General features: G+C 43.9%; 1 protein-coding gene across 2 annotated transcripts in view; it reads right to left on the bottom strand.

Annotated features, from left to right (window-relative positions):
* The window catches only part of LOC133623346 (neutrophil cytosol factor 2-like), a 139742-nt gene that overhangs the window by 81426 nt on the left and 31291 nt on the right, over positions 1–27025 (bottom strand). The window contains exons 1-4 of one of the 2 annotated variants that reach the window (XM_061986561.1): positions 4958–5040; positions 3211–3273; positions 2841–2957; positions 992–1099 (exon numbers count right to left, since the gene is read on the bottom strand). In XM_061986561.1, the coding sequence (XP_061842545.1) occupies positions 992–1099; positions 2841–2957; positions 3211–3273; positions 4958–4990 (321 nt within the window). In that variant the 5' untranslated portion in view covers positions 4991–5040. Of the gene's footprint in view, positions 1–991; positions 1100–2840; positions 2958–3210; positions 3274–4957; positions 5041–12281; positions 12391–27025 lie in introns of those variants that run through there. The other variant, XM_061986560.1, reaches the window with a different exon arrangement.

The raw sequence follows: 27025 nt of genomic DNA on the forward strand, positions 1-27025 counted from the left end.
AAAGGCTCTGAATACTTATGTACATGTGATTTCTTGTTTTTTTTATTTTAATAAATTTGAAAACATTTCTAAAAAAAAACATTTTCACATAGTCTTTATGGGGTATCGTGTGTAGAAATTTGAGGACAAAACTGAAATTATTCCATTTGGAATAAGGCTCTAACATAACAACATTTGGAAAAAGTGAAGCACTGAATACTTCCTGAAAGCACTGTATATTAAAGTATGTCCACATTGCAGACATTCTGCCTACGTTCCATAGAATCGTGTGCATCTTGCCTACGTCACCACAACATCTTGTTTTGGCAGTGCTGTTTTGGTGATCAAAGTCTTATTTTGGCGGCCAAATTTTTGGTGCATCACTAGTCAGTCAATAGTGAACAAATATTAGGCTATATAGATCCTTCCATCCATCCATTTTCTACTGCTTGTCCCTCTTGGGGTCGCAAGGGTGGCTGGAGCCTATCCAAGCTGCAATCCGGCGTATACCTTGGATAAGTCGCCACCTCATCGCAGGGCCAACACAGATAGACCGACAACATTCACACTAGGGACAATTTAGTGTTGCCAATCAATGGAGGTTTACTGAAATGAATTAAAAATTTATATTTTTAAGGTGTGGTGGCTTTTGTTTTACCGTGGAGGGTCGCCACTATCAATTACATGTCAGGGAGATGCTGAAGGGTGACGACATATAGCACATTTAAAACCCGAAATGTGGTCCTCATTGGGCTAAATCTGTGACCTTGGGTACTAAATTCCATGCCATCTCATGTGTCTCTTGTGTTCTGGTATGACAATAAAGTTTATTGGATCCTTGAATTATCAATTGTTAAGAAAAAAACGGTACTATAAATTGAAGTTATTTTTGAACAGATATAAATTCTAAAGTATAAAAACTAAATTGTCTCAATGTATATAGAGAGATGTTGTGATTTGTTTGTGGCACAGTAAATATATTGACATAAACCCAGTGTCACCCTCTTCATACCTTGGGTTTCCCTAAAAAGTCCCTCGGCTTGAGCTGTTCCACATCTTTTTTCCTGGGCCGAAACACGACACCCTCAGGTACCAGGAGAGGTGCTAGGACTTCATTTCTCTGAATTTAAAGAAAATACAATTATTTGTTTATTATTGTAACTGTAATTGTAACATACATTAAGACAATTGGGGAGAGAATCACAAGTATTTCCTTCTAGATGCTGTTTTTTACAGCATCAAAATTATTTATCTGAAACATATAATTTTTTTTTTTTTTTTTTTTACTTTTGCACAGTACTGCATTTTTACCATTTACACTAATATCCACATCTACAAGGAACTAGGGTCTCCATTTAACCACACATGAAAGATTTTGAACTGTATGAAGAAAGCAGAAATAAATGTGCAATCCCGGGGAGAAAAGGCAAAGACAGCAGGGGGATGTTCAAAGATTCAGATAATTAAAGTGGGCACTTTTTTGGATTTTTCCCGATGTAACAATCCCTATGTAAGACAAGAACAAATATGTTTTTATTTTTGTATTTTTTTATGCATTGCAAGTACGAGGTGGCTAATGCAGCTAATGGGCATACTCTATCGTGTCCATAAAGCCCTCTATTAAAACATCTAAAAAAACATCAACAGTACTCCAATTACGTCTCGAGACCTGAATTTTTACCAAGTATTAGCGATTTTGTTACTATAAGCGCTAACGTTAAGGAGTTACTTTTTAGCGGTGCCGTGTTAACAGAGAGCTACTAGCGCATGCAGCTACAGTATTTACATACTGAGCTGCTGTTGCTGCATCGCCTCTGAGCTGGTGAAAGTTAATTCTAGATTATAAATCACGCCTTTCACTTGTATAGTAAAAAGTTGGTCCCATAAACCGAAAAGTTAGTCAACTTTTAGATTGAACTTACACCCGGAAATGGTGAGAAAGATACTAAAACTTGTTTTTTGTTTTTTTTACCTGCATGACAATTGTGATTAATTCTTCATCTAAATGAGAGGATATGAACATCCCATCAGTTGGTATCCGAGTGAGAGCAGACATGTTTGTAGTTTATATTTATTGTTTAGCACTTTGCAACTTAGCAATAGCGCTACTTGTTAGATCTACTGATCACTTAGCTTTTAAAACTTGGAGCTCATTGTCTGTATCTTCAGGTGCAAAAATATAGAATAGAATAGAATAGAAAGTACTTTATTGATCCCTGGGGGAAATTCAGCACCACAGTTCGCTCACAATAGACAATCAAGTAAAATAAGGTTCTGATTCATCATCTGTCTTAAAGTAGTCATTGTTGGCTTCATGAAGTTTGCCATGATTACTATTAGTAGTTGTTGTTGAAGGAAATAGCAAACATTGTGATAATTAATATGCCGCAATATGCGTAAAATGACCAGAAAATGTAAAAGTTACATATTATTATGAGTATGCCTGTTAACTGCATTATGGAGGATGGGTGGAGGCTTTTGTAGGAGAGTGTGGAATAGAGCCAATCCCATTACTTCCTTTGTTAGCTGACTTTCACTTGCGTTTATTTACAAATTTGAATGCATGAAAACAAGACAAACTTTTGTGTGCTTGTCTCACAGGAGAATTGTAAATGATAGGTCAAATTCCAAATAAAGGGTTGGTTCTCTTTAACCTCCAGGGTGAGGCAGACGCACTAATCACATGTCCACTGTACTGCCCTACATGTTAAAGAGTAGTTACATTTTGCTAGTGAGCTAGTCATTTGATTAATATGAATGAGCTTGTACCATGCTGTTTGCATACAGTAGCCAATGCAGTTACCCTGCCTTCCCAGCTGCCCAGTACAAGCTGCTAAGTAAGGAACAATAATGCCACTTACCAAAATCATGTCCAATGCCATTTCTAGATTCCCGCCTTGATTGTTCGACATGAGAACATCTCTTGCTTGCTCCCACTGATCCATTCGACAGTACACAGCAGCTGCGTTATGTGACACCTAGGAGATAAATCAAGAGAAGTCGTATTCATATCATGCTGAGATTATAGAAGTTGTACCATTAATTGGTAAAATAGATGAGTAAATAAATGCATTCAAAAATTTAAGTATTTTAAAAGGTACTTTGTTTTGAATTAGATTTTCCGGTTATAAATGTATTTAAGGCTCCAGAATATAAAGAGATATTGCCCAGTATAATATTTTTGTTTAAGGATTTATGTCTCAGCGTGGCTCAGATGGTAGAGTGGCCGACCAGAAACTTGAGAGTTCCTCGTTCCAATCCAGCTTCAGCCATCATTGTCACTGGTGAAGTGTCCTGAAATGAATATAATTCACTTCAATTCACATTTCTCAATAGGGTGAGTTGGTACAACATATGCGCGCCAATCGTAGTTGGGTGGAAGGTTCATGGCAGAATTTTTGTCCAAGTCCACTCCTGCATAATGGTGTCATGATCCCACATGGCAGTTTGGACTTTGTTCTTTATTTTCCTGTGCTCGGTATCATTTCCTGTCCTTGTGCTCTTGTTTTGGTAGTATATCCTGTTTGGTCTCGGTTTCTTGCAGGACCTTTACCTTGTGTTTCTTGTCCAGCACACCTGTTCCACATTGTTCATCATTTCTGTTTAGTCCCACTTTGTTCCCTCCTTCAGGGATAGTTCATTATCTTCTGTATTAAAAAGTGTTCCTGAATTCCTGCTAAACCTGTGTCTATAAGTTCTGCCTGGTACTCAATTAGGGCCGGATGTAGGCCCACCCCTACCCCCCACAAGTTTTGCACCCAATCAATAATTCAGAAAAAATAATCATGCTTAGAATAATTATGGTAAATGGTAAATGGGTTATACTTGTCTCACGCTTTTCTACCTTCAAGGTAGGGCAAGGCGATATATCGATATACTCGATATATTGCGGGTTTGTTTCTGTGCAATATAGAAAATGACTGTATCGTGATATTCGAGTATATGTTCTCACGCAGTTGCTTTTAGCTGCAGACATTACACTACAGCAGGGGTCTCAAACAAAATTTACCTGGGGGCCACTGGATGCAGAAATTGGATGAGGCTGGGCCGCAAGAAAATATTTCTTTAAAAAAATCTAACATGCACTTTTTAATGAATTCACCTTCTTTGAATGGCTTTCCCGCCCTAGCAACCATCTCACTCACCATGTAGCTAGCTTTGACTGCTGCATCGCTTTTTTCGTTTGCTTTCTTGAAGAAATCTTGTTGCCTCAGTAGACTGGTTTTAAAATGTGCAACCCGGTTCACTCTCTCATCTCCCTGGTATTTTGCATACTCCTCAGCATGTCTAGTTGTATAATGACGTTTCAAATTGTATTTCTTGTGCACCGCAACTTTCTCTGTGCAAATAAGACACGTAAAAGAAAGTGCATCTCTATCCTTCAAAACCGCAATAAAAGTACACCTCCAGGCAACTTCAACCCTAAACTAACACCCTCCCCGGATTGTTAATAATCAAATGTAAATAATCAAATGTAGATACTTTTTCTTATGCCTTCTGCTCTCTCTCTCTCTCTCTCTCTATTATACTACTTGCTGTACATATCCTACCAAGTCAGACCTACACTGTTTCAATGTCCATTTCTCTGTTCTCAATTGTTGATGACCGAAGTGATGATAACAACCAAACCTAACCGTCTCCCCCCGCCCCCCACACACCCCGGATTGTAAATAATTCAATGTATATACCCTGATGATTATCTTGTGTGATGACTGTATTATGATGATAGTATATATCTGATAGTATATATCTGTATCATGAATCAATTTAAGTGAACCTCGACTTAAACAAGTTGAAAAACGTATTCGGGTGTTACCATTTAGTGGTCAATTGTACGGAATATGTACTTCATTGTGCAACCTAGTACCTACTAATAAAAGTCTCAATCAATCAATCAATCAATCGGGGTGCCCCTGTGCTCAACAAAGAAATATTGCATCTCCCACTTTTCCTGTAATTGTCTTTGCTCATTACTAACCTTTCTCTTCACTGCAGGCTTTGAAAAATACATGTTTGGGGTTGTGGAATATAGTTGTATTTAGCCGACGCACGCAGAATAATGTTATTTCCGCAATGTGTGTCCTTCCGCTTTTCCTCCCTACAGCAACACGGCGGTCGGCAGAAAGTACCGGGATCGGCTGCGCAAAAAAGTGACGGCTCCCGGAGTGTTATACGGCGTCATATAAAAATATATGTAGTGTTCATTCTGTGAGGCAATGCAAAGTAAACAATAAAAAAAACAACGGTTTGAATTGGTCCAGGTTATCAGGGACTTTATTACTGACGGACAGGTGTCGCGGTGATCGCAGTCGGGGGGTGGGGGGGTCGGAGTATCAGCGCTGGGGTCCAGTGCACCACAGTTTTGTATTGTTGCTCGGTCCTTCGGCGGAGTGCTTTGGAAGCTACCGGACCGCTCGTCTCCCCGGCCCGAACTGTTTACAGCGGCGCCGGGGGCGGGAGCGAGCAGGCGGGCGAGCGAGGGAGGGAGGGAGGAAGAGCGTGTGCGGGTGTCGTGGAAAAGCGGCAAAATGTTTCTCTGCTTGCATCACGCAAGTGACGTCAATGCATACTTGCCAACCTTGAGACCTCCGAATTCGGGAGATGGGGGGGATTGAGGGGTGTGTGTGTGTGTGTGTGTGTGTGGGTGGGTGGGGAGAGGGTGGGCGGGGTTGGGGGTAGCGGGGTGTTTTTGTAGCCCGGAAGAGTTAGGGCTGCAAATGATTCTGGGTATTTGTTCTGTTGTGTTTATGTTGTGTTACGGTGCTGATGTTCTCCCGAAATGTGTTTGTCATTCTTGTTTAGTGTGGGTTCACAGTGTGGCGCATATTTGTAAGAGTGTTAAAGTTGGTTATATGAACACCCTCAGTCAGACCTGTATGGCTGTTGCTCAAGTATGTCTTGCAGTCACTTTTGTGTGCCTGCAGATGCCGCATACAACATGTGACTGGGCCGGCATGCTGTTTGTGTGGAGAATAAGACAGCAGGAAGCATGAAGTGCTCTAAAACTTGCTGGTAGACGGCTGCGTTGACCCTGGATATCAGGAAACAGAGTGGACCGACACCAGCAGATGACATGGCACCCCAAACCATCACCCAACCATGCAAATTTTGCATTTCCTTTGGAAATCGAGGTCACAGAGTCTGGAGGAAGACAGGAGAGGCACAGGATCCACGTTGCCTGAAGTCTAGTGTAAAGTTTCCACCATCAGTGATGGTTTGGGGTGCCATGTCATCTGCTGGTGTCGGTCCACTCTGTTTCCTGAGATCCAGGGTCAACGCAGCCGTCTACCAGCAAGTTTTAGAGCACTTCATGCTTCCTGCTGCTGACCTGCTCTATGGAGATGGAGATTTCAAGTTCCAACAGGACTTGGCGCCTGCACACAGCGCAAAATCTACCCGTGCCTGGTTTACGGACCATGGTATTTTTGTTCTAAATTGGCCCGCCAACTCCCCTGACCTTAGCCCCATAGAAAATCTGTGGGGTATTGTGAAAAGGAAGATGCAGAATGCCAGACCCAAAAACGCAGAAGAGTTGAAGGCCACTATCAGAGCAACCTGGGCTCTCATAACACCTGAGCAGTGCCAGAAACTCATCGACTCCATGCCACGCCGCATTAACGCAGTAATTGAGGCAAAAGGAGCTCCAACCAAGTATTGAGTATTGTACATGCTCATATTTTTCATTTTCATACTTTTCAGTTGGCCAACATTTCTAAAAATCCCTTTTTTGTATTAGCCTTAAGTAATATTCTAATTTTGTGACACACGGAATTTTGGATTTTCATTTGTTGCCACTTCAAATCATCAAAATTAAATGAAATAAACATTTGAATGCATCAGTCTGTGTGCAATGAATAAATATAATGTACAAGTTACACCTTTTGAATGCAATTACTGAAATAAATCAAGTTTTTCAAAATATTCTAATTTACTGGCTTTTACCTGTATATATATATTTATTTTATTATATATATATATATATATGTATATATAAATAAAAGAAATACTTGAATTTCAGTGTTCATTTATTTACACATATACACACACATAACACTCATCTACTCATTGTTGAGTTAAGGGTTGAATTGTCCATCCTTGTTCTATTCTCTGTCACTATTTTTCTAACCATGCTGAACACCCTCTCTGATGATGCATTGCTGTGTGGCATGCACAAAAGAGCTTTCATCAAATGCATTAGAGTCTGGAATCTTCCATCTCTCCCTAGCATGGCCCAAAACCGGTCAATCTTTGCTTCTTGAGGAAGATCTTCAGTGCCAAGCACTTGGTAGTCCATTACTTCTTCCCGGAGGCTATCCAGGTCCAATCGCAGCTGCGGCTTGGAACTTACAAGCTGTTATGAGAGTAGCGTATGCGTGTGTGTGGCCCTTTAATAGGTGAGCATGTGAGGTGAGTGACGTCAGTGAGTGTGTGGGCGAGAGAAGAGAGGGAGCGGTAGCGTGAGTGCGGGCGGGGACTAGTTTGTTTTGTGTTGGATTGGCTGTGTGCAAGCAATCAATAAAGCAAGATTTGCAACTAATCGCCGGACTCAGGCAAGAAAGGTGCAACAAAGCGTATTTCTTCATCTTACTCGTCGTCGGCGTCGCCATGGCTGTATCTTCCTCGTTCTTCTGCTTCGTCTCCTTGTTGTGTGCGCAGTTGTGCACTGCACTCTCTAAAAGCCGTATATGTTATTGATGTTATAGATGGCAGTATTGTCCTGTTTAAGAGTGTCACAACATTGCTGTTTACGGCAGACGAACTGCTTTACAGTAGACAAAAACATGACTGCTGTTGTTGTGTGTTGTTACCGCGCTGGGAGGACGTTAATGAAACTGCCTAAGTTATTATGTGTTTGGACAGGCACACTGTTTATATCGTGGGAAAGCGGACTCAGGTCCGCATGGAGCTGGAGGGGGCGTGGCCTCCAACTCCGCCTGAATTTCGGGAGATTTTCGGGAGAAAATGTGTCCCGGGAGGTTTTTGGGAGAGGCCCTGAATTTCGGGAGTCTCCCGGAAAATCCGGGAGGGTTGGCAAGTATGTCCGCATGTCAACATCTCCATTCGGTGCCACACCAACAAAATGCCGAAACCATTTCCAGATCAACACCGTATGAAAAAAATAGTGAACAACAGAAGGAGATTACGTCCGCAGTAACCTACCACATAGCGATTTGATTTCCTATTATGCAGCTCATCTTTATTTGACAGTTATTAAAATATCTTGTGTGACATCATGCACAAAAGTGCACTTTATTTGTTTTAAACTATTGTAATGGCGTTCTGTACAAAAAGTGCACTTTAATTTAGTGTTGTTTTGATATGTCATCTTAGTGACATCATGCACAAAAATGCACTCATAGCTTGTTTTAAAATGTCTCTGACAATCTTGCACTTTCTGTTTTGAAATGACATGAATGTTTGTGCCACTGCTTAATAACTGTTTAATAAATACAGTTTTAGTTAATTGACTTAGTTGTGATTTCCCTCTCTGCATGAAAGTTTAAAATTAGTAGACACATAGAATCATCATACTGGTCTGATTATATGCATCAAGTGTTAATTCAAGGCTAAGGCAAAATATTGCGATATATATCGTGTATCGTGACATGGCCTGAAAATATCGAGATACTAAAACAGTGGTTCTTAACCTTGTTGGAGGTACCGAACCCCACCAGTTGCATATGCGCATTCACCGAACCCTTCTTTAGTGAAATTTTTTTTTTTAAATGTTTCAAATTCAAGACAAAGTTATGTTTTTGGTAACACTTTAGTATGGGGACCATATTCTAAGTAACAAAGACTTAATTTAGAGTTATTTGGACACTAAGGGAACATATTCTAAGTAATAAAGACTTAATTTAGAGTTATTTGGTTGGGGTTAGGGTCAGGGTTAGAGGGTTAGGGTTATAATAAGGCCATGCCGAATAAGGCATTAATAAGTACTTAATAATGACTAGTTAAGAGCCAATATGTTACTTATTTGCATGTTCATAAGCAACTAATTAATGGTGAATATGTTCCCCATACTAAAGTGTTACAATGTTTTTTTTACTGGTGCATAAAATGGACCGTGCATGAACATCACCTTGTTCAAACAACAAAACCAACACAGTACATAAACTCACAACAAACTACACACCTGCAAATCAGTCAGCTGTTGCCATATCCATAATACGCCGATAGGGAGAATTTTGTATTTACACAATGAGTCGGGTTTGTTTTGACCTCCGCCGAACCCCTGAGGCAGACTCACCGAACCCCTAGGGTTCGATCGAACCCAGGTTAAGAACCACTGTACTAAAGTAAGGCCATATCGCCCAGCCCTACTTCAAGGCACTCAAAGTGCTTTGACGCTATTTCCACATTCACCCATTCACACACACCTTCACACACTGATGGCGGGACCTGCCATGCAAGGCGCTAACTACGACCCATCAGGAGCAAGGGTAGAATGTCTTGCACAAGGACACATTACATTAACAACTTACTTCTTTGTCCCGTGACTCCTGTCACATGACCTATGGTGGCCAAGGATGGACATACTCGGCAACTCTCACAAGACCTGCCTACAGTAGCCAATGGAAAAATTTAAAAGAAAATGCCAGTGACAACTCTAGCTTCTAACTGGCTGGGAAATGAGCTTCAGCCCGCCTCCAAAGTCTGCTCACACACAACACACACGCAGACACACACCTCTGAAACACAAAGAGAACTTGTTCCTTCCTTCAGGAAGAGAACACTATACACCAAAGTGTACAGCGTTGTGACAAAGTTGTTGTCGGAGTTCCTGCTAGACCTGTGTTACTATTGTTCTTGTGACCTAAATAAACAACCATCTTCCTACAAGTTGCTTGCCTTTTCAGCATCCTGGCATTACAAACAGTCGACATGCAGCATCGTTACATAATGGTGTATAAACACATCACAAAACTATTAGAGGTAAAGGATTTGCAATCATAAGATACTTACACTTGTATACACTGGTATATGTAGCACTGAACCAAATATAAGAATATGCAGGGTTTCTACTGCTATCAGCAAATCTAATGTAATTATTTTTAAGGCAACTCAAAACAAATTGGATGCCCATATACTATTGCATATATTTAGTCACGCCAAAGAAATTTGGCACATTACCTGCTGCCTGCCTTTAATTGCCTACTTGTGATTAGCTGATACTATGTGTGATTTCACCGCATTGACTACCATTGCGCAAATTTTGAAGGGTTTTTTGCACATGTCGCAGAACACCTTTCCGGGTTTACACCAGGTTTTGAAATGTTCCTCAGCCAGCCAATTTTGATGACATTTGCATTTCCCCATTTTTTTGTCACCAGATGAGCATGTTCACAGGACGTGCCATTTCAAGCATCCGGTGTTCTGACATCGTGCACAAGCCGTATATAAAAGCCAGTTCAAGAGTTCCACCTGTCATTCATCACACACAACTATTAGATCTTTATATAATCTAAATAAATTATGAATAACAATGCTTTTCCAATCAATTGTAGAAGGGAGGGTTTCCCAAAAAAAAAAGGAGTTACCACCGGTTTATTCATAAAAAAGTACAAATATATTGACAAAACAGTTTCTAAACAGCTCTTTAAGAGGAGTGACACAGAAAACCGGATTTTTTCAAAGAGCCATAAATATATCTACTGTACATAGGTTATGAGTATGTTTGGGGGTGCGTGTCAAGTTGATATACGAGGTGGGCACGGTAACCAGGAAATGGAGGAAAAGCAAGTCCAAATAAGTTACTACTCATTCAAAACAAGCCCTAAAAAACGCAACCCATAATTCGCGAGATTTGTAAGCCGAAAGTCGCTTATAATGAGAAAATTTGGCAACACTGAATGCATCCTGAGTGAGTAAAAAAACAGCTAACGCCGCCGTCTACCAAGACAAAGATTGTGGATGACTGGCAAGGGGATTCACTCCTTTCCTTGAATTCTGCTATTTCAGTAAAAATGTTTAAATACTCAGAGCAATGCACAGAGTGAAACCTCTGGTAGCCTGTTTGAAAGTGAGAAACAAAGAAAACACACAGGGAGGTAGGTCATGGTAGTTTGATGACGGCAAAGCTATCAAGTTAATTTTCATTCATTGTTCTATTAATTTTTTACCAACTATTGCCCTAGACCTGCAATTGTATTTAATTTTCATGTCTCTGGATCTTTTATTTAATGATTTTTAACGCCTTTCGAGGCTTTACTTTCTAGCAAAATCCATTTAATGAATTGAAATATTTTTCGATGACCCACAAAAAACCTGATGAAAAGTTTAAACTGGATTGGACTATGTTTATGACGAAAATGTTTAGTTTTTTTCATATTCTTCCACTTATCGTATTTTTCGCAGTTTTTTTCATAGTTTGGCCGTGGGTGCGACATATACTCCGGAGCGACTTATGTGTGAAATTATTAACACATTACCGTAAAATATCAAATAATATTATTTATCTCATTCGCGTAAGAGACGAAGCAAATGACAGCAATCGTCACACACACGTCAGCAATCGTCACTCACATGTCAACCAATAAGAATACGGTGGGGGAGGGTCATGGCAGAAGTGCATTGTGGATGCTAACTGCTCTATGCTATATGCTACTACCGTAGCTATTAAAATGGATCACATCAACATGGGCGTTAACTTATAAAAACTGAGAAGGACTGAACAAAAATGGCACCGAAAAGGAAATCATATACTGCAGATTACAAACTGGACGTTGTGAAATATGCAGCAGAGAACGGCAATCGAGCAGCAGAAAGAAAGGACATACCGGAGGCGACACCGGGGAGGAAGATTTCATCGGATTTAGCGATCGGGAGTGACAGACTGTTTGGTAAACGTATAGCATGTTCTATATGTTATAGTTATTTGAATGACTCTTGTCATGATGTGTTGCGTTAACATACCAGGCACGTTCTCAGTTGGTTATTTGTGCGTCATATGGCGTACACTTATTCAGCCTGTTGTTCACTATTCTTTATTTATTTTAAATTGCCTTTCAAATGTCTATTATTGGTGTTGGATTTTATCAAATAAATTTCCCCCAAAAATGCGACTTATACTCCAGTGCGACGTATATATGTTTTTTTCCTTCTTTATTGTGCATTTTCGGCCGGTGCGACGTATACTCCGGAGCGACTTATAGTCCGAAAAATACGGTATCCTGTTTTGAATCACGAGCATTGTACAGAACCGTAGTAGTTTTAAAAGACTTGCAACCCTAATAGACTGGGTTGTCGACAAAAAAATTGTGAACAATGTGTGAAAATTAGTTGGGCCAGTGTCAGACCTGCCAGCTGTTCAGCTTATAGCGCAGTCCAAGTTGTCTGTAGTCAATGACATTGTTTCCTCTTAAGTGTTTCTGTGCCCAGACACAGTCAGACAGAGCCTCTTCCAACCTGCAGACAAATTAGGAATAGAAACATTAATATAACACAATATACATGTATTTCAAAATAAATATAGCACTTTAGACAATGCCGGCGGATTACATATTGAAATTATTTTTGTTTGTGTTGATGTGTGTTTCTGGTCTTGTCATCATCGTCCGGACAGAAGGGTGACACGGCAGTGTGGCTGGATCAAAAGAGACGTCGGAGACGCTTTACTGAACTAAAAGTTGCTTTATTACAAGCGAGTGTCATTATACAGGACTGCAGATCCTGGAGCCAAATCATCCGTTTTATATTCCTCTTTCCTGTCTGTCTGTGTGTGTGTGTGTGTGTGTGTGTGTGTGTGTGTGTGTGTGTGTGTGTGTGTGTGTGTGTGTGTGTGTGTGTGTGTGTGTGTGTGTGTGTGTGTGTGTGTGTGTGTGCTAAGTCAGGAGAGCACATCCTAACCATAAAAAGGAGATGTTTGTGTGTAAGTGTCTGGAAAACAACTGCTTTAAGTCATAACTTAAATGTTGGCGTTTTTGGGTCTGGCATTCTGCATCTTCCTTTTCACAATACCCCACAGATTTTCTATGGGGCTAAGGTCAGGGGAGTTGGCGGGCCAATTTAGAACAGAAATGCCATGGTCCGTAAACCAGGCACGGGTAGATTTTGCGCTGTGTGCAGGCGCCAAGTCCTGTTGGAACTTGAAATCTCCATCTCCATAGAGCAGGTCAGCAGCAGGAAGCATGAAGTGCTCTAAAACTTGCTGGTAGACGGCTGCGTTGACCCTGGATCTCAGGAAACAGAGTGGACCGACACCAGCAGATGACATGGCACCCCAAACCATCACTGATGGTGGAAACTTTACACTAGACTTCAGGCAACGTGGATCCTGTGCCTCTCCTGTCTTCCTCCAGACTCTGGGACCTCGATTTCCAAAGGAAATACAAAATTTGCATGGTTGGGTGATGGTTTGGGGTGCCATGTCATCTGCTGGTGTCGGTCCACTCTGTTTCCTGAGATCCAGGGTCAACGCAGCCGTCTACCAGCAAGTTTTAGAGCACTTCATGCTTCCTGCTGCTGACCTGCTCTATGGAGATGGAGATTTCAAGTTCCAACAGGACTTGGCGCCTGCACACAGCGCAAAATCTACCCATGCCTGGTTTACGGACCATGGTATTTCTGTTCTAAATTGGCCCGCCAACTCCCCTGACCTTAGCCCCATAGAAAATCTGTGGGGTATTGTGAAAAGGAAGATGCAGAATGCCAGACCCAAAAACGCAGAAGAGTTGAAGGCCACTATCAGAGCAACCTGGGCTCTCATAACACCTGAGCAGTGCCAGAAACTCATCGACTCCATGCCACGCCGCATTAACGCAGTAATTGAGGCAAAAGTAGCTCCAACCAAGTATTGAGTATTGTACATGCTCATATTTTTCATTTTCATACTTTTCAGTTGGCCAACATTTCTAAAAATCCCTTTTTTGTATTAGCCTTAAGTAATATTCTAATTTTGTGACACACGGAATTTTGGATTTTCATTTGTTGCCACTTCAAATCATCAAAATTAAATGAAATAAACATTTGAATGCATCAGTCTGTGTGCAAAGAATAAATATAATGTACAAGTTACACCTTTTGAATGCAATTACTGAAATAAATCAAGTTTTTCAAAATATTCTAATTTACTGGCTTTTACCTGTATATATATATATATATATATATATATATATATATATATATATATATATATATATATATATATATATATATATATATATATATATATATATATATATATATATGTGTATATATACGTATATACGTATATATGTATATACGTATATATATATATATATATACGTATATATGTATATAAAAAACTCTGCTCCGTGTTTTCCAACGCACCTATTTAAATAGTACATTCCACTTTTCTGCTGCTCCCTAATTTCCATTCCGCATTTTCCAGCACACCTTCAACACATCCACAGGTCTGTGGATTCTCACGCAGTTGCTTTTAGCTGCTGGCATTACACGACAGGCTCTTCTCACTCTTTTCTGTGTCTGTGCTTCTCTCAGACAGCAAGCGCACCTTCTTACACACGTCACATACTGTCACGTCATACGTCACATACTGTCACGTCATACGTCACATACTGTCACGTCATACGTCACATACGTATACGTCCTCCCCGATCAGAGAGGTAGCAACATGGCTAACGTTAGCTGTGTTGCTAGCGCAGCCGTGTGACCAACGTTCTCTCTAAGGTGCGCGCTTGTGCAATTGCGCAGTGTTTAAACGTCCTCTGCGCATAGCAATTATATGCCACGCACAAAATCAAATAAAAAAATAAGCGCATAACAATTTTCGACACACGGACACGACAGAGAAAACAGTTTTCGTCATCATTGTTCAAATATTATAACGTCTGTCGAGACGCTTATCTTTGTTCGGTGTCACACGTCCACACCATCAAAATGCAGAGGCAAAAATGTCCAGATCAACACCGTATGAAAAAATTAGTGATTTTTTTAGTTGTGATTTCCTTCTCTGCATGAAAGTTTAAAAGTAGCATATATTAATGCAGTATGAAGAAGAATGTTTTAATGTAGACATGCAAGCCTTGAAAGAAAATGTTGAAAATCAAGACTACATTTCCTGCAAATGGATGCATTTCTACCCTATATTTTAACTTTAGATTTATTCTCATATCAAACTCTTTTGGCTGTCTTTTTGACACTTACATCCGGCGCCCCCCTCCACACCCTGGATTATAAATAATGTAAATAATTCAATGTGATTATCTTGTGTGATGACTGTATTATGATGATAGTATATATCTGATAGTATATATCTGTATCATGAATCAATTTAAGTGGACCCCGACTTAAACAAGTTGAAAAACTTATTGGGGTGTTACCATTTAGTGGTCAATTGTACGGAATATGTACTTCACTGTGCAACCTACTAATAAAAGTCTCAATCAATCAATCAAAACACATAAAATCATCATACTGCTGTGATTATATGCATCAAGTGTTCATTCAAGGCTAAGGCAAAATATCGAGATATACATCGTGTATCGCAATATGGCCTTAAAATATCGCAATATTAAAAAAAGGCCATATCGCCCAGGCCTTGTTTCAATGATGCCATTTCTGTTTGTCATGTATAATTTTGTCTATTTTGTGTTTATCCTTGAATAAACAGGTCAGTTTCTTGTTACCAACCATTGTGTATTATTCAAACTCGCCTAATTCAGCTGGCTAGTTGTTATCAAGAGTACTAAAACCCTTTTCAACATGATTCTGACAACTAAGTAGGCTAAATAACTTTAAACTTTAATACATGCTCGGATAGGCCATTATCGGTCAGTATCGGTATCGGATCGTAAGTGCAAAAACAATATCGGTATCGGATCGTAAGTGCAAAAACCTGGATCGGGACATCCCTAATATATATACATACATATATGTGTATATATACATACATTATATATATATATATATATATATATATATATATATATTACATACAAACATACATACATATATACACATATATATATATACTGTATATATATATATATATATATATATATATATATATATATATATATATATATATATATATATATATATATACACATATATATACACACACACACACACACACACACACACACACACACACATATATACACATATATTTATATATATATATATACACACACACACACATATATACACATTTATATATATATATATATACGTGTATATATATGTGTGTGTGTGTGTGTGTGTGTGTGTGTATATATATATAGTGTCTCGACGGGATCACCACCTTATCGTGGTGAGGCACTTTGCGTGTCTCCATGACCCCTAGAGCTATGTCGGCTGGAGTCTCGCACTCCTGTCAGGGTCACCCAAGCCGAACAGGTCGAAGGGTAGAGACCAGACTAAGAGTGATCCCAAACGACAAGACCTCAACGGCAGAGCAGGCGGAGGGCGGTGGGTGTGAGAATCACCACAACGGCTGCAAAGGCGGAAGAAGGCGCCCCACAACCATGTGGGTTAAACCGGGAGGCAGTATGGCTACGGGAGTAAACCCCAAATGAAAAATCTGTGCTCCGGGGACACACACATGGGCAGGTTTCCAGCAGACCGGATCTCTGGCTGACTGGATCTCTGGCAGTCCCCTGCAACTGCACTCACCTGAAGGTCGTCTCGAGTTTCTCTCGTGCCACTGGAATATGGTGGATGTGGCCAAGATTGTGGGGGAAGGAACTGCGCGCACCATCCCTCACACAAATACACTCTTTGCGCAGGCTTCAGCTTCTTCCGAAAAGTCTTCTGGCGACAGGATAAAGCGACGGGGGCAGGTCAAGGATGTGACTGGAAGCTCCTAGCTTGAATCCTGCACAGAGGCGGCATGGGTGTGATGGCCGTTGTGAAGATTGGGATCAGGAACATGATCTTCCTTCGGCAGCTGCCCATGTGACTGAGCAGCCCTATTTAGGGTCCGCACTGCTCACCCCAAATTGGGGAAGGGTCTAGAAAAGGTGACCCAAAAATTGTTTGTTCCTCACACCTGGGTGGCAAACCGCAGCCACCAAGGCATCCCCTACTGCGGTCGAAAACATAACAAAGGAAAGTATATGACTATACACCTGGCTACCTGGAATGTCCGCACCCTCCTCGACACGCAGGATGAGACGGAGAGACCTCATAGACGGACGGCGCTCATTGCACATGAGCTCAAGAGATACAATGTCGACATCGCAGCACTCAGTGAAACTCGGTTGTCGGGTGAAGACTCCCTGACGGTGAAGGCTATACCTTCTTCTGGAAGGGTCTCCCGGAAGGCGAACGTAGGCTCCATGGAGTTGGTTTTGCTGTAAAACGCAAACTACTCAATAACATCCCAGAATCCCCCCAAGGCATCAGTGAGCGGCTCATGACCTGGCGTATCCCCCTGGTGAAAGGCCGGTTTGCTACGCTACTCAGTGCGTATGCCCCTACCTTGGATGCTGATAGTAACATCAAAGATGCCTTCTACGAGTCTCTTGCGGCTGCCCTATCCAGAGTCCCTAAGTCCGATAAGCTTGTCCTCATGGGTGACTTCAATGCCCGAGTTGGCACAGATGCCCAGCTCTGGACTAAAATAATCGGGCTTCATGGATCTGGGAAAATAAACAACAACGGCATTCGACTCCTCTCTCTGTGCTCTGAGCACCAACTTCTCATCACTAACACAATTTTTCAGTTAAAAAAGAAATACATAACATCTTGGATGCACCCACGGTCCAAACATTGGCACCTGCTGGACTATATAATTACACGGCAACAAGATCGACAAGACGTCTGCATAACCAGGGCCTTACGTGGGGCTGAATGCTGGACTGACCACCGGCTGATCAGATCCAAGCTGAGGATGAAAATCCGATCCCCACACAAGAAACAGCAGCCAAGAAAGCGACTGAACTGCAGGGCCCTGGATTCTCCAGAGTGTACATCTCACTACCGCAGCAAGCTGGCTACGGGGCTTTCCACCTTGGAGGACTACGGCACCACCTGTGACATGGACAATGAGTGGGCAAAACTGAGGTCAACATTACATCAAGCTGCCTCTGAAACCATCGGCTTTACTCAGAAGCACCATCAAGACTGGTTCGACAACAGCTCGGTAGAAATACAGGAGCTGCTGGACGCCAAGCGCAAAGCCCATGCTGCCCTGCTCTCCAACCCTCACTCTCCATCACTCCTCCACCATTATAAAACAACCAGAGCTGAGACACAGAAACAACTGCGGCTCATGGAAAATGAGTGGTGGCTCAAAAAAGCCCAGGAGATCCAGGGATATGCAGATGCTAATAATACCTACGCATTCTACGCTGCTGCAAAATCCATCTATGGCCCACAAAAGCAAAGCATTGCTCCAGTAAGATCCGCAGACGGACACGTGTTATTCAAGGATAAACAACAAATTCTTGAGCGTTGGGCTGAGCACTTCGACTCACTGCTCAATAAAATAAACCCCTCTGATCCATTAGTGCTCAATGCACTCCCAGATCTCCCGCTTTCTCCCTTCCTTGATGACCCTCCCATGTTCAGTGAGGTTCTTACTGCAATCAGGAGCCTCAAAAACAACAAGAGCCCTGGCCCTGATGGAATTCCGGCTGAGATCCTAAAGAAGGGAGGCTATCTACTGAAGCGGAAGCTGTTTCACTTCATACTAGCCATCTGGCACAGGGAGGTCCTGCCTCAAGAATGGAAAGACAGCAACATCGTCACCATCTACAAGAGGAAAGGTGATAAATCATCTTGTGGAAATAGTCGTGGCATCTCCCTTCTCTCAGTGGCCGGCAAGGTACTTGCAAAGATTATGCTTTCTCGCCTTACATTTCTAACAGAGGGCATCCTCCCAGAGACACAGTGTGGCTTCAGAAAGAACCGAAGTACACTAGACATGATCTTCGCTGCCCGTCAAATCCAGGAGAAATGCAGGGAACAAAACAAGGACCTCTACATTACCTTTATTGACCTCACCAAGGCCTTTGACACAGTTGACCGTGATTTGCTCTGGAGCATCCTCAAGAAATTTGGTGTCCCCCCCAAGTTTCTCAACATACTAAAACAGTTTCATGATGGTATGCAGGCCTGTGTACTTGTAGGCAGTGAGCAGTCCTCCTCTTTCCCCGTGAAAGTAGGGGTGAAGCAGGGGTGTGTACTGGCCCCAGCGATCTTCAATCTATTCCTGGCAGCAGCCACACTCCTATTCCGGCAGTCCATCACGAAGGATAGTGGTGTCTCCATCGAGTTTCGCCTGGATGGGAGCCTATTCAACATCCGGCGCCTACAGGCAAAGACGAAGATGGCAGGCACCAACATCCAGGAGCTGCAATATGCAGACGACTGCGCACTCCTCGCTCACACTCCTGATGCCATGCAGCATGCACTAGACACCATGTCATCAGTCTACCGCTCACTAGGTCTGGTGATCAACATTCAGAAAACAGAGGTTCTCATCCAGGAGAGGTCCCCATTCCCTACACCCCCTGTCTTTACCATCAGCGGCACACCCCTCAAGCTCGTTGAGCAGTTTTGCTACCTCGGCAGTATTCTGACCCCAACATGCCAGATTGATGATGACATCCAGGCTCGTATCAACTCAGCCTCCTCTGCCTTTGGAAGACTGCGCTCCCGGGTGTTTGAAAACAATCACCTTCGAATCTCAACGAAAGTGTCAGTCTACAGGGCGGTGTGTGTTTCAACTCTGCTGTATGGGTCAGAAGCCTGGACAATATACCGCAGACACATCCGCTGCCTTGATGCATTTAACATCAGGTGTCTCCAACGCATTCTTGGCATCACATGGCAGGACCGAGTTCCTCATACGGACATCTTGCAGCGCACGGAGTCCATAAGCATAGAGGCCACCCTGGCAAAGCGACAACTCCGGTGGGTTGGTCACACCATCCGGATGCCAGGACACCGATTGCCTCGTCAGATGCTTTATGGTCAGCTCCTTTCAGCCAGCAGAAAGCCCGGAGGACAAAAGCTGAGGTACAAAGACCAACTGAAAGGGATATTGAAGAGGTGCAACATCAAACCCCACGAACTTGAGACAGCTGCAGCCAATCGATCGCTGTGGCGTTTGCTGTGCCATGACGGGGTCATGTATCTGGAGGAGTGTCGGAACCAACACCGGAGGGATCAGCGGAGGCGAAGACACCACCCTGCAGTTCCAGAACCATCCCAGCCCCCTGATCCAGGCCTGACATGTCCCCACTGTGGCAGGACGTGTGGTTCCAGGATCGGACTTCATAGTCATATGGAGTGGCATCGTCGCCTTCAATACAATAATCCCGGACAGACTCTGCAATAAACTGGACACTCTTGGCCTCCCCCCTCTCACAAACGCCTGGATAAGGGACTTCCTAACGGACCGACCCCAGAATGTGAGACTTGGCCCGCACCTCTCATCCTCCCGCACGCTGAGCATCGGCTCCCCACAGGGCTGTGTGCTGAGCCCCCTCCTCTACTGCCTTTACACCCATGACTGCAGTCCGGCCCACAGTGACAACCTTACCGTCAAGTTCGCCGACGATACCACAGTGGTCGGGCTCATCTCCAGGGGTGACGAGGCTGCCTACAGAGAGGAGGTCCTGAAGCTGACGGCCTGGTCTTTGGAGAACAACCTCGCTCTCAACACCAGCAAGACCAGAGAGATCATCGTCGACTTCAGGAGGAGCAGCACCGACCCTGCCCCCCTATACATCAACGGCGAGCGTGTAGAGAGGGTCCACACCTTCAGGTACCTTGGAGTCCACATCTCTAAGGACTTCTCCTGGACAGTCAACACCACATCAATCATCAAGAAGGCTCAGCAGCGGCTACACTTCCTTAGAGTCCTCGGGAAGTACAACCTGAAGCCTGACCTGCTGCTGACCTTCTACCGCTCGTCCATCGAGAGCCTGCTGACCTACTGTATTACGGTATGGTACGGCAGCTGCACTGCAGCAGACAGGGAGAGGCTGCAAAGAGTGGTCAAGACGGCTCAGAAGATCATCGGCCGCCCTCTCCCCTCTCTGACGGACATCTACACCTCCCGCTGCCTCAACAGAGCCAGTGCCATCATCAAGGACAGCACCCACCCTGGCTCTGACCTGTTCCACCTGCTGCCCTCTGGGAAGCGCTACAGGTGCATTAAAACCAAAACAAACAGGCTAAAGAACAGCTTCTTCCCCAGGGCCATAACCATCCTGAACGGACTGCCCCATTGTCCCTCATAACTGCCTTCTCTTCGGTGCAATAACCCATTCCACCAACCACCCTGTTTTTTTTTTGTTTTTTTTCATGTATATATTCATTTCACACCATATTCATTGCACTTCTACATTTTTTATATTTTTATATATTTGCACATTGTTTTTCTAGCATGCACACATCGCACTGTATGGAATGGCCTCAATCTCGTTACCTTGCGTAATGACAATAAAGCTGATTCTGATTCTGATTCTTATATATATATATATATATATATATATATATATATATATATATATATATATATATATAAATATATATATATATATATATATATATAAATATATATATATATATATATATATATATATATATATATATATATTACATACATACATACATACATATTGTCATGTCTGTGTGATCAGGCTTTATTTTTGGACTTTTTGTGCAGTTTTGTTTTGTCACCATAGTTACCCATTAGTTTCACCTGTCATGTCACGCACCTGTTTTGAGTCACGCACCTGTTGTTAATCATGTCCATAAGTATTTAAGTTAATTCATTTTCTGTTGTTCGGTCTGACGACCTCGCACCCCATATATGCTTCTGCACACCCTTATGATCCTTGCTGCTCCTTTTTCATGCCGGTTCCATGCCAAGTAAGTTTTTGTTTCTCAAGCCACAGTTAATGTTTTGTTTAATTGTTCATAGTTTCCGCCACTGTGCGTGCTTTTCATTTGTACTTTTTTTTAATAAATAAATCATGTACCTTGGTTCCCGTCTCGCCCGTGCCAACTTTCCGTTGCATCCTGGAAAAGCAAACACCCCGGACCAAGTCATGACAGTAGGTCGTCAGCAGACCCGCTTTTCCGCACCTAAGTTGGCCGAGTTGGACATTTTGGACGAGGCTTCTTGGGCGGTCCTGTGCGCGATGGAGGATGAAACTCTGCGCTACTCCTCCGTGGAGTACAGAAACTTCATTTGGTCCCAGGACGACACAGCGTCACCTCAGCCGCGGAAGCGCCGCTCCAGACGAAGGACGTCAGGTAGAACTTCCGCGAGCCAGCAGGACACGCCGCTCCCACAAGCCCCTCCCTCTCCGGGCGGAAGCAAGCAGCAGCCAGCCCGGCTTCGCCCGGATGACGTCAAAAACCATGATTTTTTTTTTCTGAATTCTTTTTCTTTTGATTCCCCGCTCCCCAGGACTCAAGCCACACCCAAGACACAAAACAATTTTTTTTCACCCACTCAATCCCAGGCCCAAGAAAGACAATTTGGACAATTTAATGGGGAAGTTTCTGCCCTCCTCCGCCCACCCCTACAGAGAGTTCCAGACCGCAGGGAGCGCGTCTGGTATCTGCCCCTTGAGGGGGGGGGGGGGGGGGGGGGGGGGGGGGGGGGGGCTGGGGTCGGGAGCTGTGTTGGTGGGGTGGCTCGGCATCACCATGCCAAGCCACAGCCTCCCTCACGGCCGCCACCACCAGTCTACCGACCTGTCAAGCCACAGCCTCCAGCACGATCGCCCTCACCAGTCTACCGACCCGTCAAGCCACAGCCTCCAGCACGACCGCCCTCACCAGTCTTCCGACCTGCCAAGCCGCAACCCCCAGCTAGGCCACCTCCACCTGCACCAAGGCGAGCACCTGTCGCCGCACCAAGGCTAGCACCAGCTCCACCACGCCAAGTTCCTCGCCAAGCTCCGGTACCAGCTCCACGACGCCAAGCTCCGGTACCAGCTCCACGACGCCAAGCTCCGGTACCAGCTCCACGACGCCAAGCTCCGGTACCAGCTCCACGACGCCAAGCTCCGGTACCAGCTCCACGACACCAAGCTCCGGTACCAGCTCCACGACGCCAAGCTCCGGAACCAGCTCCACGACGCCAAGCTCCGGTACCAGCTCCACGACGCCAAGCTCCGGTACCAGCTCGACGTCAAGACCAAGACACGCCATGCCAAGACCAAGACACGCCATGCCAAGACCAAGACACGCCATGCCAAGACCAAGACACGCCATGCCAAGACCAAGACATGCCATGCCAAGACCAAGACACGCCATGCCAAGACCAAGACACGCCATGCCAAGACCAAGACACGCCATGCCAAGACCAAGACACGCCAAGCCAAGACCAAGACCAAGACCCGCCAAACCAAGACCAAGACCAAGACCAAGACCCGCTAAGCCAAGACCAAGACCAAGACACGCCATGCCAAGACCAAGACTCGCCATGCCAAGACCAAGACTCGCCATGCCAAGACCAAGACTCGCCATGCCAAGACCAAGACTCGCCATGCCAAGACCAAGACTCGCCATGCCAAGACCAAGACCCGCCATGCCAAGACCAAGACCCGCCATGCCAAGACCAAGACCCGCCATGCCTAGATCAAGACCCGCCATGCCAAGATCAAGACCCGCCATGCCAAGATCAAGACCCGCCATGCCAAGACCCACACCAAGACCAAGACCCACGCCTAGACCAAGACCAAGACCCACGCCGAGCTTCGCCGCCGGACGCGCCACGCCGAGCTTCGCCGCCTGACTTGCCACGCCGAGCTGCCACGCCTGCCAAGTTGACGACGCGCCTGTCTCCTCGTCGGCCACGGATATGGCCGCTACCTGGTCGTCCGCCACGCCAAGTGCGCCCACCTCCCAGTCGGCCACGAATGTGGCCAATCCCTGGGCGCCCGCCTCGCCTGCTGCAGCGGCGTTCCACTCGCCGCCGCCACTTGACTTTGCCTCGGTGGATTCGGGGCCACTTGGGCTGGCGACCCACCGCCATGTCCCCCTCCCGCCCTCCCATGACTATTGATCTTTGGTTTTTTTTGGACATCTGGTATCTGTCCTTAAGGGAGGGGCTCTGTCATGTCTGTGTGATCAGGCTTTATTTTTGGACTTTTTGTGCAGTTTTGTTTTGTCACCATAGTTACCCATTAGTTTCACCTGTCATGTCACGCACCTGTTTTGAGTCACGCACCTGTTGTTAATCATGTCCATAAGTATTTAAGTTAATTCATTTTCTGTTGTTCGGTCTGACGACCTCGCACCCCATATATGCTTCTGCACACCCTTATGATCCTTGCTATATATATATACACACATTGAACACATAATTTGGGTGCAACAAATAGCTGATCGAGAGAAGGCCTCTGACGAAAAGCATAATCCATGATGGACAAGCTCTGTGGTTTGATCGCTACGCAGGCTGTTCCCTTAGCTCTTCCCCAAACTGCCTCCCTCCCATCCCTTTAATCCGTTCCAGTGGTGTGGCTAGAATCGTTGGAACGTGAGATCCTCCAGTTCCCTCCATGCTCCCCCGGCCGTTCTTCGAATGTGTGGAATCCATCTCTTGTGGGGGCGGAGGGGGCAGCTGTGCGTCGAAACCAATGAGGCCACCTCAGATGCGGGTGCCATTAGTGTTGACGCCATTGCTGCTCCTTTCTGCTGTGGGGAAATCACTTGTGATTCCTTCCTGTATATATATATATATATATATATATATATATATATATATATATATATATATATATATATATATATATATATATATAACCCCAAAAGGAATAAGCGGTAGAAAATGGATGGATGGGATGGATATATATATATATATATATATATATATATGTATGTATATATACACATTATATATATATATATATATACACATATATATGGAAACGGGGTTTGTATATACATATATATACACATATATATATACATATATATATATATACATATATATATACATATATATATACACATATATATACATCCTTATCGGTGGAAGACAGATGGTCCGAGGAGTGAGATCTGAGTCAGGCCAGCGACTCCCGGCGCTGCGGGGCTACATGGATGATGTTACCACCCTCCTCCAGACGGCTGCATGTACCACCAGACTCCTAAAAAGGCTCGGGGAGCTCCTAGCATGGGCACGGATGAAAATAAAACCTGCCAAGTCCCGCAGCCTCTCCATCCGGAAAGGAGCCAGGAATGACACAATCTCATTCTCAGTGGATGGTGAATTAATCCCACGCGTGGTCGACCAACCTGTGCGGAGCCTCGGAAGGCGTTACACTGCTGACATGTCTGATAAGAACATGGCTGCCTCTGTCACTTCTCAGCTGAAGGATGGCCTGAACAAAATTGACCAATGCTATCTTCCAGGGAAATTCAAGGTCTGGTGTTACCAGTTTACCTTATACCATCGCCTGATGTGGCCCTTGAAGTTGTGCGACATCACCTCCACAACAGTCCTCAAGATGGACTCAAAAGCCAACAACTACATTCGCAAGTGGCTGGGCCTTCCCAGATGTCTTTCCAACACGGTGCTGTTTGGAAGAACCATCCTGAAGCTGCCACTGAAATCCATCAGCTTGGGCTACAAACAGGAGAAGGTGAGGCTCGTGTTTGAGCTCAGAGACTCACCTGATCCGTCTGTCCGTAACACCAAGACCCAAGTCTGTACTTACATCTATATATACACACATATATATATATATATATATATATATATATATATATATATATATATATATATATATATATATATATATATATATACACATATACAGGTAAAAGCCAGTAAATTAGAATATTTTGAAAAACTTGATTTATTTCAGTAATTGCATTCAAAAGGTGTAACTTGTACATTATATTTATTCATTGCACACAGACTGATGCATTCAAATGTTTATTTAATTTAATTTTGATGATTTGAAGTGGCAACAAATGAAAATCCAAAATTCCGTGTGTCACAAAATTAGAATATTGTGTAAGGGTTAAATTTTGAAGACACCTGGTGCCACAAACTAATCAGCTGATTAACTCAAAACACCTGCAAAGGGCTTTAAATGGTCTCTCAGTCCAGTTCTGAAGCCTACACAAACATGGGGAAGACTTCAGATTTGACAGCTGTCCAAAAGGCAACCATCGACACATTGCACAAGGAGGGAAAGACACAAAAGGTTATTGCTGAAGAGGCTGGCTGTTCTCAGAGCTCTGTGTCCAAACACATTAATGGAGAGGCAAAGGGAAGGAAAAACTGTGGTCAGAAAAAGTGTACAAGCGATAGGGATCACCGCGCCCTGGTCAAGATTGTGAAAAAAAACCCATTCAAAAATGTGGGGGAGATTCAGAAGGAGTGGACAGCTGCTGGAGTCAGTGCTTCAAGATCCACCACCAAGAGACGCTTAAAAGACATGGGTTTCAACTGCCGCATACCTCGTGTCAAGCCACTGTTGACCAAGAAACAGCGCGAAAAGCGTCTCACCTGGGCTAAGGAAAAAAAGAGCTGGACTACTGCTGAGTGGTCCAAAGTCATGTTTTCTGACGAAAGCAAATTTTGCATTTCCTTTGGAAATCGAGGTCCCAGAGTCTGGAGGAAGACAGGAGAGGCACAGGATCCACGTTGCCTGAAGTCTAGTGTAAAGTTTCCATCATCAGTGATGGTTTGGGGTGCCATGTCATCTGCTGGTGTCGGTCCACTCTGTTTCCTGAGATCCAGGGTCAACGCAGCCGTCTACCAGCAAGTTTTAGAGCACTTCATGCTTCCTGCTGCTGACCTGCTCTATGGAGATGGAGATTTCAAGTTCCAACAGGACTTGGCGCCTGCACACAGCGCAAAATCTACCCGTGCCTGGTTTAAGGACCATGGTATTTCTGTTCTAAATTGGCCCGCCAACTCCCCTGACCTTAGCCCCATAGAAAATCTGTGGGGTATTGTGAAAAGGAAGATGCAGAATGCCAGACCCAAAAACGCAGAAGACTGGAAGGCCACTATCAGAGCAACCTGGGCTCTCATAACACCTGAGCAGTGCCAGAAACTCATCGACTCCATGCCACGCCGCATTAACGCAGTAATTGAGGCAAAAGGAGCTCCAACCAAGTATTGAGT

The sequence above is a fragment of the Nerophis lumbriciformis genome, linkage group LG12 (assembly GCF_033978685.3).
Source record: "Nerophis lumbriciformis linkage group LG12, RoL_Nlum_v2.1, whole genome shotgun sequence".
NCBI lineage: Eukaryota > Metazoa > Chordata > Actinopteri > Syngnathiformes > Syngnathidae > Nerophis > Nerophis lumbriciformis.